The sequence below is a fragment of the Mercenaria mercenaria genome, chromosome 14 (genome assembly GCF_021730395.1).
Source record: "Mercenaria mercenaria strain notata chromosome 14, MADL_Memer_1, whole genome shotgun sequence".
Classification (NCBI taxonomy): Eukaryota; Metazoa; Mollusca; class Bivalvia; order Venerida; family Veneridae; genus Mercenaria; species Mercenaria mercenaria.
This window is the reverse complement of record NC_069374.1, coordinates 45,064,584-45,083,666: the sequence shown is the minus strand read 5'-3', so window position 1 is coordinate 45,083,666 and position 19,083 is coordinate 45,064,584. Positions and strand designations below refer to the sequence as shown.

General features: G+C 35.4%; 2 protein-coding genes across 10 annotated transcripts in view; one reads left to right on the top strand and one right to left on the bottom strand.

Annotated features, from left to right (window-relative positions):
• The window catches only part of LOC123527475 (uncharacterized), a 577,437-nt gene that overhangs the window by 284,558 nt on the left and 273,796 nt on the right, over positions 1-19,083 (bottom strand). The gene's annotated exons all lie outside the window — the stretch shown is intronic.
• LOC128548177 (uncharacterized) lies at positions 1,500-15,720 on the top strand. The gene is made up of 6 exons (XM_053522608.1): positions 1,500-1,569; positions 6,432-6,494; positions 7,706-7,763; positions 9,159-9,214; positions 12,497-12,610; positions 13,470-15,720. The coding sequence occupies exons 1-6, from the start codon at positions 1,500-1,502 to the stop codon at positions 13,562-13,564; spliced, it is 456 nt and encodes a 151-aa protein (XP_053378583.1). The 3' UTR covers positions 13,565-15,720.

The following is a 19,083-nucleotide window of genomic DNA, read 5'->3' as shown; positions in this document are numbered from 1 at the left end:
TAACGTACTGTTGTACGTCAGAACTCTCCTATATCTACTCTTACAACTTTCCAAGACAATTTGTTAAATGCTTTTCCTCAGTGTATTAATACGTGATCTTGTTTACTTGTATCGAGTCCAGAGTCATGATCCTTTCATTTTGTGCAAAATTTAAATATAATGCCCAGTGTTCTGGGACTTGGATCAACTCAGTGACTAAACGAGAGATGCGCCTTTACTCTTTTATTTCTTTTACTCATCAATTTGCGCAAAATTTGAGAGCCGCAACTGCTGTCATAGTCAAACACTATTATTGATAAACACATCACTTGGAAGTCATTTCATTAACATATGCATACAAATCCATTATGATACCAAGCAAATAAGGCCTTGAACATATACTACCACAAATTGCTGATTGCGCATGTGTATCAGGAACGAAATAAAACGATGGTGAGAAGTCAGATGTACGATGGGAAAAAGTTAAAACTACGATGTTGGAAAGTCTAAAGAACGAAACCACATGATGAAAAGTCGAAAGTAAAGTGATAATAGTTCGACAAAGTCACTACAATTTTACCAATGTGGTTTTGTTGCTGACGTTTCATCAACGTGGTTTCGATATTTCACCATCGTAATATCGCTCTGTTGTTGTCGTAAGTCCGCAATATACGGCGATGGCTTTAACATGACACTCGACTGATAAGTCACATTGTACTGCTGTTTATTTTTAGACTTTATATTGTTAGTAAACCTGCGTTGTGACAATTATTAATGTTAAAAAAGGATTTAAACGATGTTGTGTTGTCCAGTTTCAGCCATACGATCACCCATTCATGTTAACCGTTGCCTTTAGGAGAAACTTACATAGCCGTGAATATTTTACCATCATGCGTATTTGTCATGAACTATTTTTACTATAAATTTATGTTAGATATTATGTAACAAATGAAGTTAATTTAAAACACACGGCAGAACATTTGTTGGTGTCATTTGATCAGTAAGATATAAAAGATTTTCTAAAGTGCAAAAGCTTAGGTGTGTAAAAATTAGTTACACTTGCACACGTAAAACTGCCTTCTTTATGTTTGTTCTCTCAAGAATAGTACTTTAAATAGTGGCGGCAAATAGAGTATAAGGGATTTAGATTAATTTTGAAGGAAGGTGAAACAACAACAACTATATATCCACTTACAAATACACACAATAATATATCTGATACTGTGAAATAATTTTATTTTGTGGATATGAAATTTTGTAGTTAGGGCTGGGATGGGGAGGGTGGGGGGTGGCGGGGAGATGAAGGGGAATGTAGAACAAGGATTATTACACAAAGGGACTGCTACGCTCCTTAATCATAATGATGAAAACATTTTTTTTGTTCAAATTTTATTTTGTGGTTTGAATTTTGCAAAGAAACATTTTCACGTGCACATTTTTTTTCATTCAGGAGTTGATGTGTCGGGTTCGTCAATTGGAGTCACACGTGAAGCAACAGCAGAATATCGTCATCAGAAAAGATGTGTCAACTTCTCAACCAGTCGCCGGACGAAGAAAATCAAAACCTCTGCGGGAAATTGATTTCAATAAGTAAGATTTGTATTCAGATAATACAGTGAGGGTATTCTTCTAGTTGTGTTCTCATAGAAAGCAATAATGACTGTCGCCTGAGTCTTTTAGAACTTAAGTTTGTATTAAAAGTCCAGTAAAATCGTGAATAAATACTTCCGAAAAATGGGAAAAGCACAAAATTTTAACAAAACTACTTTTTAAAAAGAAAAAACAAAACAAAACGAGCATGCATGAGACCCACTCCAAAAATCAAGTATGGCCGAAAATTCCATGATGGCCATCATACATGTATATGATTTTAGGAAATACCTAATATTACCTATAATACTTAGTTAAAAAGTTCGAGCATTACTTTAATTAATGATAATCATCTGTTTAAATAAATTCAAACATTTTTTGTTATTCAAATACTATACTTATAACAAAAGTGAAAAAAGTTGTCTCCCCTCGATATAAATTAGCGATTATGATACGCAGAAAAAAATCAGAATTCATGTATGTGTGCCAGAATTACATAAACAATGCGACATGATACCACACTTGGTCACATTATACTGACATCGAGCTGACCAGTCCTGATGCTTAGAAAGCTACTAGTACCATTTTATACGTCTTTGGTATCACACGGCTAGGGTTCGAACTTCATAGTTTCATTTCATTAGCATATAATATGTGTACAGTCACTAATTTAGAAGCAGTATCTATCAATTCTACGAGGGCGCTCAAAATTCGAAGAAATGTACAGTAATGTGCAGTTATAACTATATTCTTGTTGCGAATCGATCGGACTATAAGAACATTGCGTTAAATTGATATACATGTAAGTGAACTTTAACTTTAAAACAAACTTTAAAATTTTGTCAATGTGAGTATTTGACAAAGTCTTTAGATCTAAATAGAAATTATGTCATCCTGCAGGACAAGATGCTTAGAATTTACTCATACCCTGCTGCAGTTTGCATTTTTCCTGCTCTGCTACAAAAAAGTCTATTATACTTGATTAAACCTACTTGTAACGCATCTTAATTGATTTCTAATTCTGGTGAAAACACACAAAAGATGTACATTCTTGAAACTTTTAGGGAAAGTTTTGACTATGATAATAATTGACAGTCGAGCTGATTGTATCGTATTGTGGTACCTGCAGTAATGGAATGAGACATAGTGTAGAGTTTTAGACAAGAAATCAGCTTGTGTGTGTGTTTTTATTTTTTTATTTATTTATTTTTTTGATAGCTCAAATGCACTGTTGCTCCATTTTCATTAAAATTGATGCATATTACATTTTTGGTCAAAATCGTAACTTGTCATGCAGGATGGGTGTTTCACTTACCGAGAACCGTAGTATGTGTGTATCTAAGAGTGGATTGGAATAGACTACAATGTTGTAAGTCCGAAACAAGTTTATTCATTGTATGGTTTGAGGTTATGAGTCTGAAGTTTGAGACCATTCTCAAGCATCTGATTGGTTGTTTCTGAACATCAGTTTGAAATTGACCAGTGCCAAGTTTGTATTTTCAGACTGGTCTCCAGATTGTCTTAACCATGGAACCACGACCATTGCATCATTATAGAGAGCCATATGATTTTTATATGAGCTGCAAATATGTAAAGAATGAAAAATATTGGACATATTTCAGGTACAACACGCTTCATGTTGCATTGAAGCTGATGGATCTAGGGCATGGTTACCAATGTTACGCAAATCAATAAGATGCCGACAAAACAATTGAATTTACCTTGTTTGAAGCCTTGAAAAAGACTAGACTAATCCAGGTAAAAAATCTGTGCACTTTATTATGTTTTTGTGACTATGTGGATAGAATGGAAGACGTGCTTTTTAATCCCCCGCCACGAGTGGTGGGGTCATAGGATTGACATCTGTCCGTCCTTCCGTCCGTCCTTCCGTCCGTCCGTCTGTCCATAACACTTTCTAGTCCGCTCCATATCTCCTAAACCCCTTGACGGATTTTCATGAAACTTAAATCCAATAATCACCTCATCAAGACGATGTGCACATAAGTCAGCCTTGTTAGCTCAAAATCAAAGTCACAACTCAAGGTCAAATAGTTTAGCCTTCCATTTTGTGTCGGACTCCGCTCTATACCGCCTAAACCCTTTGAAGAATTTGATAAAACTTAGGTCAAATGATCACCTCATCAGGACAATATGCAGAATCCATGAGTCAGCCATGCCGGCTTAAGGTCAATGTCACAACTTAGGGTCAAAGGTTTTAGCCTTCCATTTTGTGTCCGATCTGTATCGCCTAAAACCTTTAAAGGATTTACATCAGACTTGGTTATGTGGTCATCTCATCAAGGCGATGTGCAGAACTTATGAGTCAGCTATGTTAACTAAAAGTCATGTTCACAACTCGGGGTCAAAGGTTTGAGCCTTCCGTTTTTGTCTGCTCTGTTTCTCCTAATCCTCTTGAAGGATTCATATGAAACCTAGGTCAAATAATCACCTATCCGAGACGATGCGCAGAACGTACAAGTCAGCCATGTCGGTCCAAGGTCAATGTCACAACTCAAGGTCAAATGTTTTAGCCTTCCATTTCGTGTCCGCTTTATATCCCCTAAACTTCTTAAAGAAATTTTATAATTTTTTGGCCAAATGATCACCTCATCAAGACAATGTGCAGAACATATTGGCCACGGCGGCTCAAGGTCAAGGCCACAACTCAAGTTTTAAGCCTTCCATTTTGTGTCCACTCTGTGTCTCCCAAACGCCTTGAAGATTTACATCAAGTATGGGTCAAATGATCAGCTCATCAAGAACTAATGAGTCAGCCATTTCAACTCAAGGTCAAGATCACAACAGTTCAAAGGTTTGAGCTCTGTTTCTCCTAAACCCCTAGAAGCATTTTCATGAAACTTGGGTCAAATTATCACCTCATCAAGACTATGAGCAAAATTTATGAGTCAGCCATGTTAGTTCAAGGTTAAGGTCACAGCTCTAGGTCAAAGATTTACCCTTTCACTATCCATAACTGTTTTACAGACTGCCTTATTAGTTTGATCAAGATTTTCAAGTCACTTTCCTGGAAAAAAGTCCTATTTTGATATCAGTTGTGGAAGGGAAGTTCTAACCACAAAATGGTCTCGACTCATGCATTCTAGGATAAGCTGCCAATAACTTCAGAGCTGTACTACTGCATCCTTGTTAGAAAAACTTTTCAGTATCTGTTACCCATTTTTGCTGTTTGTACTTTCCATGACAACTATATTTTATATAAGATTTAATAAGAGTTAAGGTGGTTAAGTGGTTTGCACACTAGCCTTCCAATCCTGAGGTAGGGGGTTCGATCCCCGGCAGCCTTTCGAGAATTTTCAGAAACGCTTTTCAGTGTTTCCCACCCAACTAGAGGTGTACTTAGACTGGGTACGTTAAAGTTTTTAGGCTGTCTATTCGCAACGAGTAAGGCTAAATTAGCCGGACAAGCCTGTATCTGATTTCTGATCTCTAGCTGTCGTGTGGACTTTGTCTGACTCTGTCTGACTCTGTCCCTCTGGTCAGATCGCCCTGTATCGGATGAATTATGCGCCCTGTGTGGCTGCATTTGAACTATGTAAAGCGCCTTTGAACGTGAAATTGATCACGGAAAGGGCGCTATATTATATAACTCCGGTATAATGATAATGATAATGATAATAATAATAATAATAATAAGATCTGCTTTATGAAAAATATTTTATCAGGTCTGAAGGAAGTCTGATGATTTGTTAAACAATTTTGAATGAACTAAATTGTGGTTTCCTTAATATCTAGCGCTATGACCCGTATCATTAATTGAGTGAAAAAGCTCGCATTTCTATCCATTGCTATTAGTACCAGTTCACAAATATCTGAATCACTCATATAAATGACACAGCTGCATTCATGATTAGATAATTCCTCCTTTAAGACTCAGAGATTTTATTGATTTCAAACCTTATATGAATCATTAAAGAAATCACAAAGTACTGTTAAAACTTCTGAATAACATTCACTTATGGTATAGTGTATTATTTCCTTTCGAAAGATTTGGTTTCATAACTCTTAGCCTGCAAAATTTATGAAACGGACTTGCCCATCATTTAGTTTGGGAATACAATAAATTTAATATTTTGGTGTTCACAAAAAATTTACTGGCTGAATAGCAACCAGTGCAGACCATGATCAGACTGCACATGCAATAATTTGTTTAACAAAACGTCTGTGTGTTTCCATCAAATACCATGCAAAGAATCTTTGCCAATGTAGTTCAGAAGCAAGACGCTTTAAATAGCACCTAAATCTTCTTTATAAGACAAAATCACCTGTCATATAGTGACAGGGTGAGCTGTTGTGATAACCCTTCGCCCGTCATCCGTCCACAATTTCCGTGTGAACATGACAGAGATCACATTTTTATTTGACTTTATACATACTTGCACTCAACTTGTATGGGCATACTAAAGTTTAGAACTGAGTTTCGGAGTAAGGTTATTCTGAAAGATTAATCTTTTGCCGAAAAGGCGGCCAATCATTGATAAGGAAATATTGTTTTGAAAAAAAATACGGACCTAGAAGCAATGTAGGTGTCAAACTGTTCATATCTACCTTTATCATGGCTCATTGTCACAGGAGCAAAATTTTGTTTTTCAAAATAGATTTTTTGTATTTTTTTCCCTAAGAAAACATTATAATTGTAGTAAATGTAAGTGCATATGGCTCATGGACCCATACTGTATCTTAGGTACGTTACTGCCACTTGTGCTATTATGTAGCTTGGTTGTGTTCTGTGCTTCCAAATGATCTTTTTTCACAGATTTTATTATTGTTATGGTAATAACTGATGTATTGTGTCTAGCAGCTTTGTCACAGATTTTCAGATTGAGTTTATTTTCATATTTCAGATATTCCATTATGTCTGTATGATGCCAACTTTGGTGATGAATTTGAGTGGATACATGAAGCATGTAAGTACGGTGTTAAGTTAAACTGTGTCCAGTGTTTACTTTGATTAATTGATTGAACAAGTAACTTCATCTAGGATATAAGAAAAGAGGAGATTTATGAACTTGTGCTGTATGTTATCCTAATTATCAGTAGAAAATGAACTTTCTTTTAACCTTAACCAGCTAGTAGCAAGTGATTCTGCCTTTGCAAACAGAGCAGACCAAGATCAGCCTGCACTGTTTGCTACTGTCAGGAAATTTTCTGTAAATACCCCTTTGAACAATAAGTGGCACTGCCCAAATTGAATGATGGACCAGTCCATTTTAAAAATTTAGCAGGATAAAGGTTTTAAAAAAACATAAATAATCGGGTTTTGTTTTATCGTATTGCACCTTGTAATGTACTGAAATGTTAGATTTTTGCCCCTAAAGATAAAGGGAGAAAACTGCTAATTACTGTCATTGTACCAGTACTGAGTATTTTCCCTTTATTGATTTTGTCATGTTCTTATAGGTCATTGAGCAACAGATGAATTGGATATTTGCATAAATATTCAGTTGAATTTTCAAAATACACAATAGATTTTTTTTTGAAGCATATCAAAACTGGTGTAGAACCAAATTATACCAAAGTCTCACCCTGATGCATGCGTATTTATTATCATAAATGGCCCAAAGAATTTAAAGGGTTCACTTGTAGTCATGGTCAGTCTGAAAATATTCAAATTTATTGATCTTCATCAAGAACGCTGAAAAAAAGCGTCTATTTGCACTATGATGTCAGAACATGGAAGAAAGAAAAAATCACAAAGATTTTAAGCAAACATGTTATTGCCAGCTACTACCATAGTAGTAGTGGTCTCTGTTGTCCTCGGTTCAGGAGTATTTTGAATGAGAATTTATTGAGATTTACAGAGTATTTTTTGCAGGAAGAATGTTGATGGAGTTTGCACACTCTTGCAATCGTATCAATAAGAATTTTAACTAAATGTTATAGATTAGGTTGATGAAACAGGAAGTGCTTGCTGGTACTCACTTATGAGAAACGCAGTTTACTAGAACCTTGGTTTCGCTATGTTCGGTGCTTGCTGTTATTAATTTATTATGCACATTTCAGTAGAGCCTTGGTTTTATCTTTGTTCAGTTTATGTTCCAATTTCAGTATGTTAAAAGTTGTAGTTGTAGGGGGGAATATTTGAAAAGTATGCTGAGACATGTTGAATATTTTACAGACTGGCATGAGGATAATATCAAGACATTACAGCAGCTTTGGGCAGAGCATTCCATCAAGTGAGTTTGTAATATATCAACAATATAACTATTTCTATGTTGAAAATCAGTTTACAAGGCATGTAAAATGAGTTTCCTGGAAAGGTATAATTATACTAGGGCTGTGGATCGTCAGACAAGTGGCGATCCAATCCGATCCACGAGTCAAGACTGACGATTCACAGATCGAACCACGGATCACCAGCAACAACTTATAATGATAGAAAAATGCAAGCCTGTTATATAAGTACAGTTTTCTTTTGGAAATCTAAACTTTGCAGTTCTCATAGTGCTCAGTTTAATAGTTTTGACTCGTGTTTAATGTTTAGCCCATTAGGGGGCCTCCGGGGCCGAGTGGTTAAGGTCGCTGACTTCAAATCACTTGCCCCTCATCGATGTGGGTTCGAGCCTCACTCGGGGCGTTGAATTCTTCATGTGAGGAAGCCATCCAGCTGTCTTACGGAAGGTCGGTGGTTCTTCCCAGGTGCCCGCTCGTGATGAAATAATGCACGGAGGGGCACCTGGGGTCTTCCTCCACCATCAAAGCTGGAAAGTCGCCATATGACCTAAATTGTGTCGGTGCGAGTTAAACCCAGCAAAATAAAATAAATAAAATGTTTTGCCCATTAATTAAATTCAGGTTTCGCGGGTGGACTTTTGTAATGTTCGGCCATTCTTGCAGATGAACGATATGAAGTCGGTCATTAAAATCACAATATTAAGTAACAGTTTTGCATTTTTGATAAGAAAATTCTATTTGTTGGAAAAAAATTTCGTATTTAACATTTTATTGAATTGAATTGAATTACTTCAATGATAAATGTTTATTCACTGTTTGACAGATTTCATATTTTAGTTCGAATATAAGACCGATGCTAACTCTACCTAAGACATTTGTTTACATACGGTTTTGAATCTGACAACGCGTAATCGTCTGCAGGTGTACAATATAGCTTCGCATTTCTGTTATGATTTTACTAATTTTTACCACTAAAAAAACCAAGTAACTATGGTTTGATGGTCAGATTCTTGACAAGTCGATTTGCCACAGGTTTCATTCACAGTGATTCTCTTAACATGATTCCATTTGGTGAAGTCTTGAATGAAAGGTACTTACTTTGGAGAAGTTGTTTTCTGTATCGTCTTTATTTCTGGAAGTCAGTTGTGTTCTCCCAGTTTGCATTAAAATATAGATTTTGTTATTTTGGAAATAGTATTTTATTCTAAGAGCACAACATCACTTGAAGGGGCATGTTGGTAATGATAGTAGAAGGAGCTAATTCAGAAAAAAAGTATTAGCTTATTAATGGTCCTCATTCAGTAAAGGTATTAAAGATGGAGTATTTTTGAAATTGTTATGCTAAAGATAATTTATGTGTAGACTTTTTCAAGTATGTTCACTTTGAAATATTGTAGGGCTACAATGCTGAAGAAAATGTTGGAAGATCTAGACAAAGCTAAGGTTGAAACAGGTGAGGGAAATGTATGTTATTTTCTGCAGGGTATTAAATGATTAAAAATTTTAAAGTACACTGTAAATAGTTAAAGCTAGAAAGTTTCATTTCTTTACCATCAGACTGCTTATGTTTACTGGCAATATGTGTTTGTAAATTTATTTATATTGATAAATCGCCACCGTTAATCCAAACAAGCAAATTCGATGAATTGGTATCCCCCGCCGAAAGGGTTTGTGGTGAGGAATGGCAAAAAAATATATCCGGCAAAAAGTTAAGGATGTTAATAAGAAGCAAATAATTTCATTAGTCAAAATCAATTTAACAGAAAACAAATGTTTAATTAAAGAGTACATAATAAATGTATGATACTTTGATCCTGACTAAAGAATTTATTTTGAATGGGATATGCTTACTGTAATAAGCTTAGCTTTTAAAATTAAATGCAGTTAATTGAAATATGAGCTTGAAGTTTAATTGGAACGGAATATTGTCTTTGAGTGGTTTGGCACCAGGTGTTGTTGTTTAACATGTACATTTGAACTTAAAAAAACAGATGTCCTTATGAGAACACTGGTAAGATATCTTGAACATGACTGAGGGTAAGGCTTGTGCAGTCACAACTTAACATGTTGAAGGTTTGAACATTTAAAAAAAAAAAAAAAAAGGAATGGAAATATATATATGTATATATATTTATTTTTTAAGGGTGTGGGGGTGCGGGGGAATGGGAGAGGAAACAAAATTTCACATGTTGATTATAAATATTGATGGAAAATTAAAAATGAAAAAACAAGAGGGTCATGATGACCCTGGATCGCTCACCAGAGTAATATGAGCTACATGTTTCTAATGTCAAACTGATGATTTTTAGAAATTTTTTGGACAATCATGTAACCCCTGGGGCGGGGCCAATTTTACCCCGGGGGTCATGATTTGAACAAAGTTTGTAGAAGTCTACTAGGAAATGTTACATATCAAATATCTAAGATCTAGGCCTTTTGGTTTATTTTTAGCAAATTTATGAAGATTTCCCTATGTACAATCAAGTAACCCCTGGGGCTCGGTCAATTTGACCCTGGGGGGTCAAGATTTGAACCAATTTTGTAGAGGTCCACTAGGCAATGCTATATGTCAAATATCTAAGCTCTAGGCCTTCTGGTTTATTTTCAGAAAATTTTGAAGTTTTTTCTATGTACAATCAAGTAACCCCATGGGGCGGGGTCAATTTGACCCCGGGGGTCATGATTTGAACAAAGTTTGTAGAAGTCTACTAGGCAATGCTACATGTCAAATATCTAAGATCTAGGCCTTCTATTTTATTTTTAGAGATTTTTTGAAGATTTTCCTATGTAAAATCAAGTGACCCCTGGGCGGGGTCAATTTTGACCCAGGGGTCGTGATTGAACAAATTTTGTAGAGGTCCACTAGGCAATGCTACATGTGAAATATCTAAGCTGTAGGCCTTCTGGTTTATTTTAAGAAAATTTTTAATAATTTTCCTAAGTAAAATAAAATGACCCCTGGAGCGGGGTCAATTTTGTCCCCAGGGGTCATGTTTGAACAAATTTTGTAGAGGTCCACTAGGCAATGCTACATGTGAAATATCTAAGCTCTAGGCCTTCTGGTTTATTTTTAGAAAATTTTTGAAGATTTTCCTATGTAAAATCAAGTGACCCCTGGGGCAGGGTCAATTGTAAACCTGGGGTCATGATTTGAACAAATTTTGTAGAGGTCTACTAGGCAATGCTACATGTGAAATATCTAAGCTCTAGGCCTTCTGGTTTATTTTTAGAAACATTTTGAAGATTTTCCTATGTAAAATCAAGTGACCCATTGGGCGGGGTCAATTTTGACCCCGGGGTGATGATTTGAAAAACTTTAGTAGAGGTCCACTAGGCAATGCTACAAGTCAAATATCTAAGCTCTAAGGCTTCTGGTTTTTGAGAAGAAGATTTTATAAGATTTTCCTATGTAAAATCAAGTGACCCATGGGGCGGGGTCAATTTTGACCCAGGGGTCACCCCGGTGACCAAGGCAAGTGGGCGACCAGGTGTGGGTGCGCAACTTCACATGTTTATAATAAATGTTCACAGAAAAGAATGAAAGAAATTTAATGAAATTCTGCCAAATGGCAAGTTTCTTATGTACAAATATGTGGATTTTTAGACAATTAAAGGGCAATAACTCTGCAGTTACAAAAGAAATCCATACGAAATTGTGTGTGCACAACCACATTATAGTGCTCTAAATTCTGTTAAAGTTTCATAGTTCAAGGTCAAATATATCAAAAGTTATGATGCAGAAATTGCCATATTTATAGTACCCTATATAGTTAACACTAGAAACTTCTAAGGGCCATAACTCTGGTGTTACTTGGGCAATCTGACTGAAACTTGACGGGCCGCAAGAACTCATAGTGGTGAATACGTATATGAAGTTTTAAATAAATATTCCCAACCATTTCCTAGATATGGCTCCGGACGGACGGACGGAAGGACGGATGGACGGACGGAAAGACGGACGGAAGGACGGACGGACGGACGGACAACGCCTAAACTATATCCCTCCGACTTTCGTCGGGGGATAATAAGCGACTCCTCTAGAAGACTGTTACTATTGTTAGTAGGAGGATAATGAAAGATCTTCTAAACCCTTTCAAGGATTTTCATGATACTTGAGTCAAACGATTACCTCATCAAGACCGTATGTAGAACATGTTGGCTCAAGATCACAACTCGAGGTCAAAGGTTTGTGTTTTCTCCTAAACCCCTTAAATGATTTTCATGATACTTGGCTCATTAAGACAATGTGCAGAACTCACAAGCCATGTTCACTCAAGGTCAAGGTCACAACTCATGCCGAAGGTTTGAGCCTTCCATTGTGTATGCTATGTATCTCCTTAATCCCTTGAAGAATTTTCAAATTCTTTGATATAGACATACATGGACTATAAAATAGAATTAACAACATCAGTGTTCCCACCCAATGCCAAACCTTTACACTATCTAGAACAGTAATGGGGATATAGCTGTCTTTAAGACTGCCTTGTTAATGCAGCAAGCACTTTTAACTGTGTCTTTTGTACTGTTAGGCTCAAACCACAACTTCAATCTTGGATCTCAACTGCATTTGAGACACAGTAAGTTGAAAACTGCATATTGTGACACAACATTAGAATGTTTAGCGTTCAGAAAAAAGATCATCTTTAGTTGCGATATTTGAAAGTTGAGATGTTAGTGTAAATAATTTACATGTATGGAGCAACTCTTTTTGTATTATCAAAGTTTCTGTTTATAGAGTGTGATATAGCACCATGGTCTGACTTGAGTCCCCCAGTTCTGCACCAGGCAGATTGGATTTTCCCAGATAAAAGTAGAGTATATAGACCCCTAATGGAACGGGAAAAGGGAGGTAAGTCCGTCATAATCTATATACTTTTACTGCAGCTTGGATGATACTTTTCAGTTATATTTGCGTATTTATGAATATTTATCAGCAGTATGCCTAAAATATATTACTTTGAAATTACAAATTTTGAATTTTTTAAAGCATGAAAAAGGCTGCCTGATTATGATAAGGCAGAATAAAATGGATGCTTAAAATACTTGATCTATGGTTTTGAAAAATAAACTGTTTGCTTGTTTGTATGTTTTGGATTTAACACGTTTTTCAACAGTAAGTCATGTAACGGCGGTCAGTTAACCTAACCAGTGTTCCTGGATTCTGTACCAGTACAAACCTGTTCTCCGCAAGTAACTGCCAACTTCCCCACATGAATCAGAGGTAGAGGACTAATGATTTCAGACACAATGTTGTTTATCAAATAGTCACGGAGAACATTTGGCCCACCCGAGGATCGAACTCACGACCCCGTGATCCATAGACCAACATTCTACCTGAGCTAAGCGGGCGGGTAAAAAAACAACAACAACAAAAAAAGAACAAAGCAAAAATAAGCTGTTGTTAAACCTTTGTGAAAAAATAAAGTTTTCATTAATTTTGTTCACATATAAAGTTTGCATTATCTCTTGTTTTCCTCTGTTTCATAAAAGCAGATATGAAAAGGCAGAACATGGATTTATTAATTTTGTTGACAGGATGCAGTATCTTCTAGCTCTTGTTTTCCTATCCACCTGTATCATGTAGGTAACACTAGTTTGTTTTGTTATGAAATCCAGGTATACTATCTTCAAGCTTATATCTTCATTTAAAAAAGAAGTGTAAAAAGTTATTGAGATCCATACAGACAAATTATAATTTCTACTTACAGCATTTACAGTGGAAGAAAAAATCGAGAACTTTGCAAAGAAACGTAAACTGAACCCTGACAGCGAGAAAGATTCTACTGACAAGGAAGGGGAATGATGGAAGGTTTTTCCTAGGGAAGTACCATCAGCAACAGTACTGCAGCGTGTTTGGTTTCTCTCCGCTGGAGTCGAGTTACCTGAGCGTATTGGCTGAGAAGATATCATGGGGGACAACTGTAAACAAGATTGTAAAAGGTTAAAAACTGCCATTATTGACAAAGTTGCACAATATTTTGTGTTTTGTCTAGTCTTTTGTTTACTGGAGCACAAAGGTGTGCCAAGCACACATGGTCAGAAGCAGGCAGTATCATTGGAACACTTATCCAACATTAAATCTACACATTTGGCTCAGATAGAATTTCCATTATTGACATAATTCTATATTCAAATGCTAGTTTTTACTGTCTGGAGTCGAGGTGATTTAAATAATGCATGTGGTAAACCAGAGGTGTGCTTGTAGTTTTCAATTTAGATATTTGTTTTATTAATTGAGTGCCATCCGTAGTTTTCAGCCATTGATGGGCTTCCATTATGTACTGCATTCAACTTTTGTGTAGGTCATTGCCATGTTATTGGAGACTGATGCTTACTTATATATTAAAAAATTTCACGGACCTCTCTCTTACATAAGAACTAAATAATATATGACAGAGTTTTGAAAATGAGTTTTGAGACCAGTCTTATAAGTTTATTTAACTATTGGTCAGTTTTAGGATGTTATTCTGAAACAACCAATCAGAAGTTAGATTTTGTAGACTGGTTTTCAAACTTGGCTTTATTACTGTGGAACCAGGAAGCAGCCTTATGCTAGATTATGTAGACTTGTCTTCAAACTTGGCTTTATTACTGTAGAACAAGGAAGAATTCTTATGCTAGATTAAGTAGACTGGTCTTCAAACTTGCTTTATTACTGTGGAACCAGGAAGCAGTCTTATGCTAGATTTTGTAGACTGGTCTTCAAACTTGCTTTATTACTGTAGAACAAGGAAGCAGTCTTATGCTAGATTATGTAGACTGGTCTTCAAATTTGCTTTATTACTGTGGAACCGGGAAGCAGTCTTATGCTAGATTTTGTAGACTGGTCTTCAGACTTGCTTTATAACTGTGGAACCGGGAAGCAGTCTTATGCTAGATTTTGTAGACTGGTCTTCAGACTTGCTTTATTACTGTGGAACCGGGAAGCAGTCTTATGCTAGATTTTGTAGACTGGTCTTCAAACTTGCTTTATTACTGTGGAACCGGGAAGCAGTCTTATGCTAGATTTTGTAGACTGGTCTTCAGACCTGCTTTATAACTGTGGAACCAGGAAGCAGTCTTATCACACATTAATACTGTACAAAATGTTGCTGTTGCTTGATCATTTTTGGAATTCAGCAAGTTTCGTCATGATAATAAATTCATTTTGATCTGCCTTATTTTTAATGGAAAAAATGGAAAATACACAAATGTTCTAGATCATTCTATAAAAAACGTATTTTATAATGTTATTATTTTATCACATATCTTGCTGTCAGTGTAGTTAACCTTAGATTGCTTTTATATTATCATTAGATGACATATATTTAACTAGTAACCCTTAATTAGTGGGTAATCGACAAGAATATTTCCTAAGGCAATGAGAACAGTATTTCTGAGAGAATATTAGGTGTCAGATGTAGATATAAAATAATAAGATATATTTTGTATAAATATGTATAGATATGTATAAAGGATTGTGCTTATATTTTGATATGGGCGAGCAATATTGTCTCATGTTGTTTTCCTTTAAATATTCTCGAAGTAAATAATGCAGTTTATATATTAATCTAGTCAGTGGTATTTTGTAAAAGTGCTATTGTTTTTAATTCTTCCGATGTAATTATTTACCATTAATAATGACTTTTTGTTGCCATTTAGATAAAGGTGTAATTTTGGTTAAATATTAAGTTTTAAATCTAAATCTTTTGAATTTCTTGCAGCATTTTCAAAGATAATGAAAATATGATTTTTTCTGAACAATACATTTTTTTGGAGCCAGGAAGTATGTTTAAGTGTAAAAATAAAGTTTTAGATTATTTGTGCCCCACTGTCCTTGCTGAATTTTGTTACAAAGTTTACTTCAGTTGATACTTTTTTTCTTAACTGTATGGTAATACATTCCAAGCTTCCATCACTTATATATGTAAGAGGGTAGCAATTTTGAATTTATTTTGACACATGTAAGTGTAAGATTTATTTTGACACTTGTAAGTGTAAGATTTATTTTGACACTTGTAAGTGTAAGATTTATTTTGACACATGTAAGTGTAAAATTTATTTTGACACTTGTAAGAGGATGGTAGTTTTGCATTTATTTTGACACATAAGCTGTAAGATGTTGATATTTTTCTTCTGTTATGCTGTGAGATTGTGATAGTTCTGGATTTGTTTTTGACATACACAGCTGTGGGAGGGAGGGTGATAATAGTTAAGCACATATTTCTACACGTGGCAGAGAGAGGGTGATATTTTTGGATTTATTTCAACACATATAGCTGTAAGAGGATGAAAGTTTGGGACTTAATTTTGACAGTAAAGCTACAAGAGGGTGATAGTTTTCATTGCAATAATTTTGACTGTAAATAAATAGAAGATATAATATTGTACAGGAGAGTACCGCAAAAAAATTCACAGTCGTATTTATTGATTAAGATACTCAGAAATGCTCCATGTTGGTGCAAGTTCCTTTATGTGTCAAATTATAATAAATTGTCAGCATTTTATTATTGTAATCATTTAGTATCAGATATTATTAGGTGTATATATAATTGTTGAACTGTTGTCTCTTAATGAGTGCTTATCTGATGAAACGCAGATTTCCATAGTTTGAAGTAACAAAATTCCGTGAAAAAAATGTACTAAAACTGTATATTCATTATATGCAGTGATGTCAACCATTGGCGCCTGCTGGCGGCAATTGATTATGATTTTGCAGCCAATGCAGACCAAGATCAACTTGCATAGCGGATTGTTCTGCACTGTTCGCTATTCAGTCAGTAAATTCTCGGTAAACACTTCTTTGAATAAAAAATGGCACTGCCCAAATTGAATGATGGATCAGTCCATTTTAGAAATTTTGCAGAGTATAGGTTAAAGACTTAAAATGCACTTTTATGTTGCATTTTGATATTTGTTTATAATTTGATAACTTAATAAAAAATAGATTACAGCTTTTTTTCGAAATGCATCTTCCATTAATTATTAGAATGGGGAGATAATTTATGTAAAAGTTTGTATGTCGAGTTATGTATAAATAGGGGTGTATACGTGAACTAATCCATTCACATTCAGTACAGTCAAACCTGTGAATAACTACCTGTTGACGGAGAACACTAAATACAAGTTTCTTATTTGCAGTGTACTTAACCTGTTAATAAAGACAACAAGAAATTCTTTGTTTCATATTAAGTCAATTCTGTTCCATTCTCAGATATTGTTTCTAGACTTTTACTCAGTCATAGACCTACTTTCGGCAAGGCATCAGTACATTTGCTTCAAGAAAATAAGAAGAAAAAGTGAAATTGAATAGTATGCAGTTAATGCATGTCCACTGAGACCGGGTACACTCATATTTTAAGTAAACATCCTGAAGACAAGCAAGTATAGGCATGAAAAATGTCTGGTTTTATTAATAAAAGAATTCCCCAACTTTGGCCCCACAGTTGAGGAGCAAATACGTAAAAATGGAAAAAAATAGGATCTGTTTATTTGGGACTTTGACTACAACATGGAAGCATATTTTTGACCAAATTGCTGCTATATTGCTTTTGACACTTTCATGCCTGGTTTTTGTACCTCCCGACAACAAAGTTGTAATGGGGGGTATACTGGTTTCAGGATGTCTGTCTGTCCGTCTGTCCGTAGACGCAATCTTGTGCGCACCATCTCTCCTTATCCCCTTGACAGAATTTAATGAAACTTCACACAAGTGATCAGTACCAACAGTAGTTGTGCATGGGGCATGTTAGGTTCTTTTAGAAAAAAAAATTGCAGAGTTATGGGACTTTGTTTTTTTGTTACTATACTATATACATAGACACAATCTTGTGCGCACCATCTCTCCTCATCCCCTTGACACAATTTAATGAAACTTCACACAAGTGATCAGTACCAACAGTAGTTGTGCATGGGGTGTGTTAGGTTCTTTTAGAAAAAAAAATTGCAGAGTTATGGGACTTTGTTTTTTTGTTACTATACTATATACATAGACACAATCTTGTGCGCACCATCTCTCTTCATCCCCTTGACACAATTTAATGAAACTTCACACAAGTGATCAGTAACAACAGTAGTTGTGCATGGGGTATGTTAGCTTCTTTCAGAAAAAAAATTTGCAGGGTACAGTCTGCATATGCAATCTTGTGCGTGACTAATCTATCAAACCCTTACACACAATTTAATGAAACTTCACACAAGTGATTTGTACCAACCCTAGTTGTGCATGGTGCATGTTACATTCTTTTAGATAAATGTTCTGCATAGTTATGGGACTTTGTTTTTAGTTACTATACTGTATACATACAGTCTATATACATACAGTCCACAAATTATGCAATCTTGTGTGCGTCAAATTGCAATGTACTGTGTCAGTGCATGCGGGGGGTACATCCATCACCTTTAGTGATAGCTCTAGTTATGTTCGGGTTTGACTGTATTTGAATCATTATAGAAAATAGAGAGAACATGTATGTCTTATTGATTAACTTACATTTATTTTGATATGGTGCTGTTATATATTGTAAGTACATCTTGTGCCAAATATTTTAGAGAGATTTTAGCATTAATTGACGACCTCGGACTTCCCTAAGTCACTGTTCAGATATAGTTTACTGTTTTAAGCATTCTATAGAAGGTATTTATAGTAATACAATACAGGTATAGTGAAATATTGATAGAGTGAGTTCTTAATTGGATGAATAAAATTCTTGAGATATCGAGGGCTTTGAGCGATCCAATCACAGAATGGCTCAGGACCACATGAATAACTGGTATGAGCTTATATGCTTGAGAAATTCATGCACAAGTGACATCGATGCTGATGGCAGCTGTATGGTCACGTCTTTGGTGTTCATGTGGGCATGGATGCTCAAGTCTTTAGTGTGCATGTGAGCATGGATGCTTGAGTCATTGATGTTCATATGAGCATGGGTGCTTGAGTTATTGATGTTCAAGTGTGCATTGATGCACGGGGGAGACGTATTTCACTGTGCATAATTGGATTTTTTGTACGATAGAATAAATTGTCGATTAAGACTGTGTGAAATATAGTTGAGATTTGTAATTGGTATTTTTACGTTTCCATCTTCCGTGATCTTCCATACTCCTCGTATTTGATAGCATTATATGTACAGTTTGAGCATAGACATCTTTTATCTTCCTTGTTTGATTGGTCATGATTTTTGAATATGGTATATGAGCCAGTGCATGATAAAATCTAATTGTCAATTATGCCAAGGTGTCAGAAAATGGCATCAAGACAATTCAAGAGTAAATGTCATTATACCTATGTAGTGTAAAGACAGTACAGTTGGTTAATGATTAATCCTCATGTGTGTTACT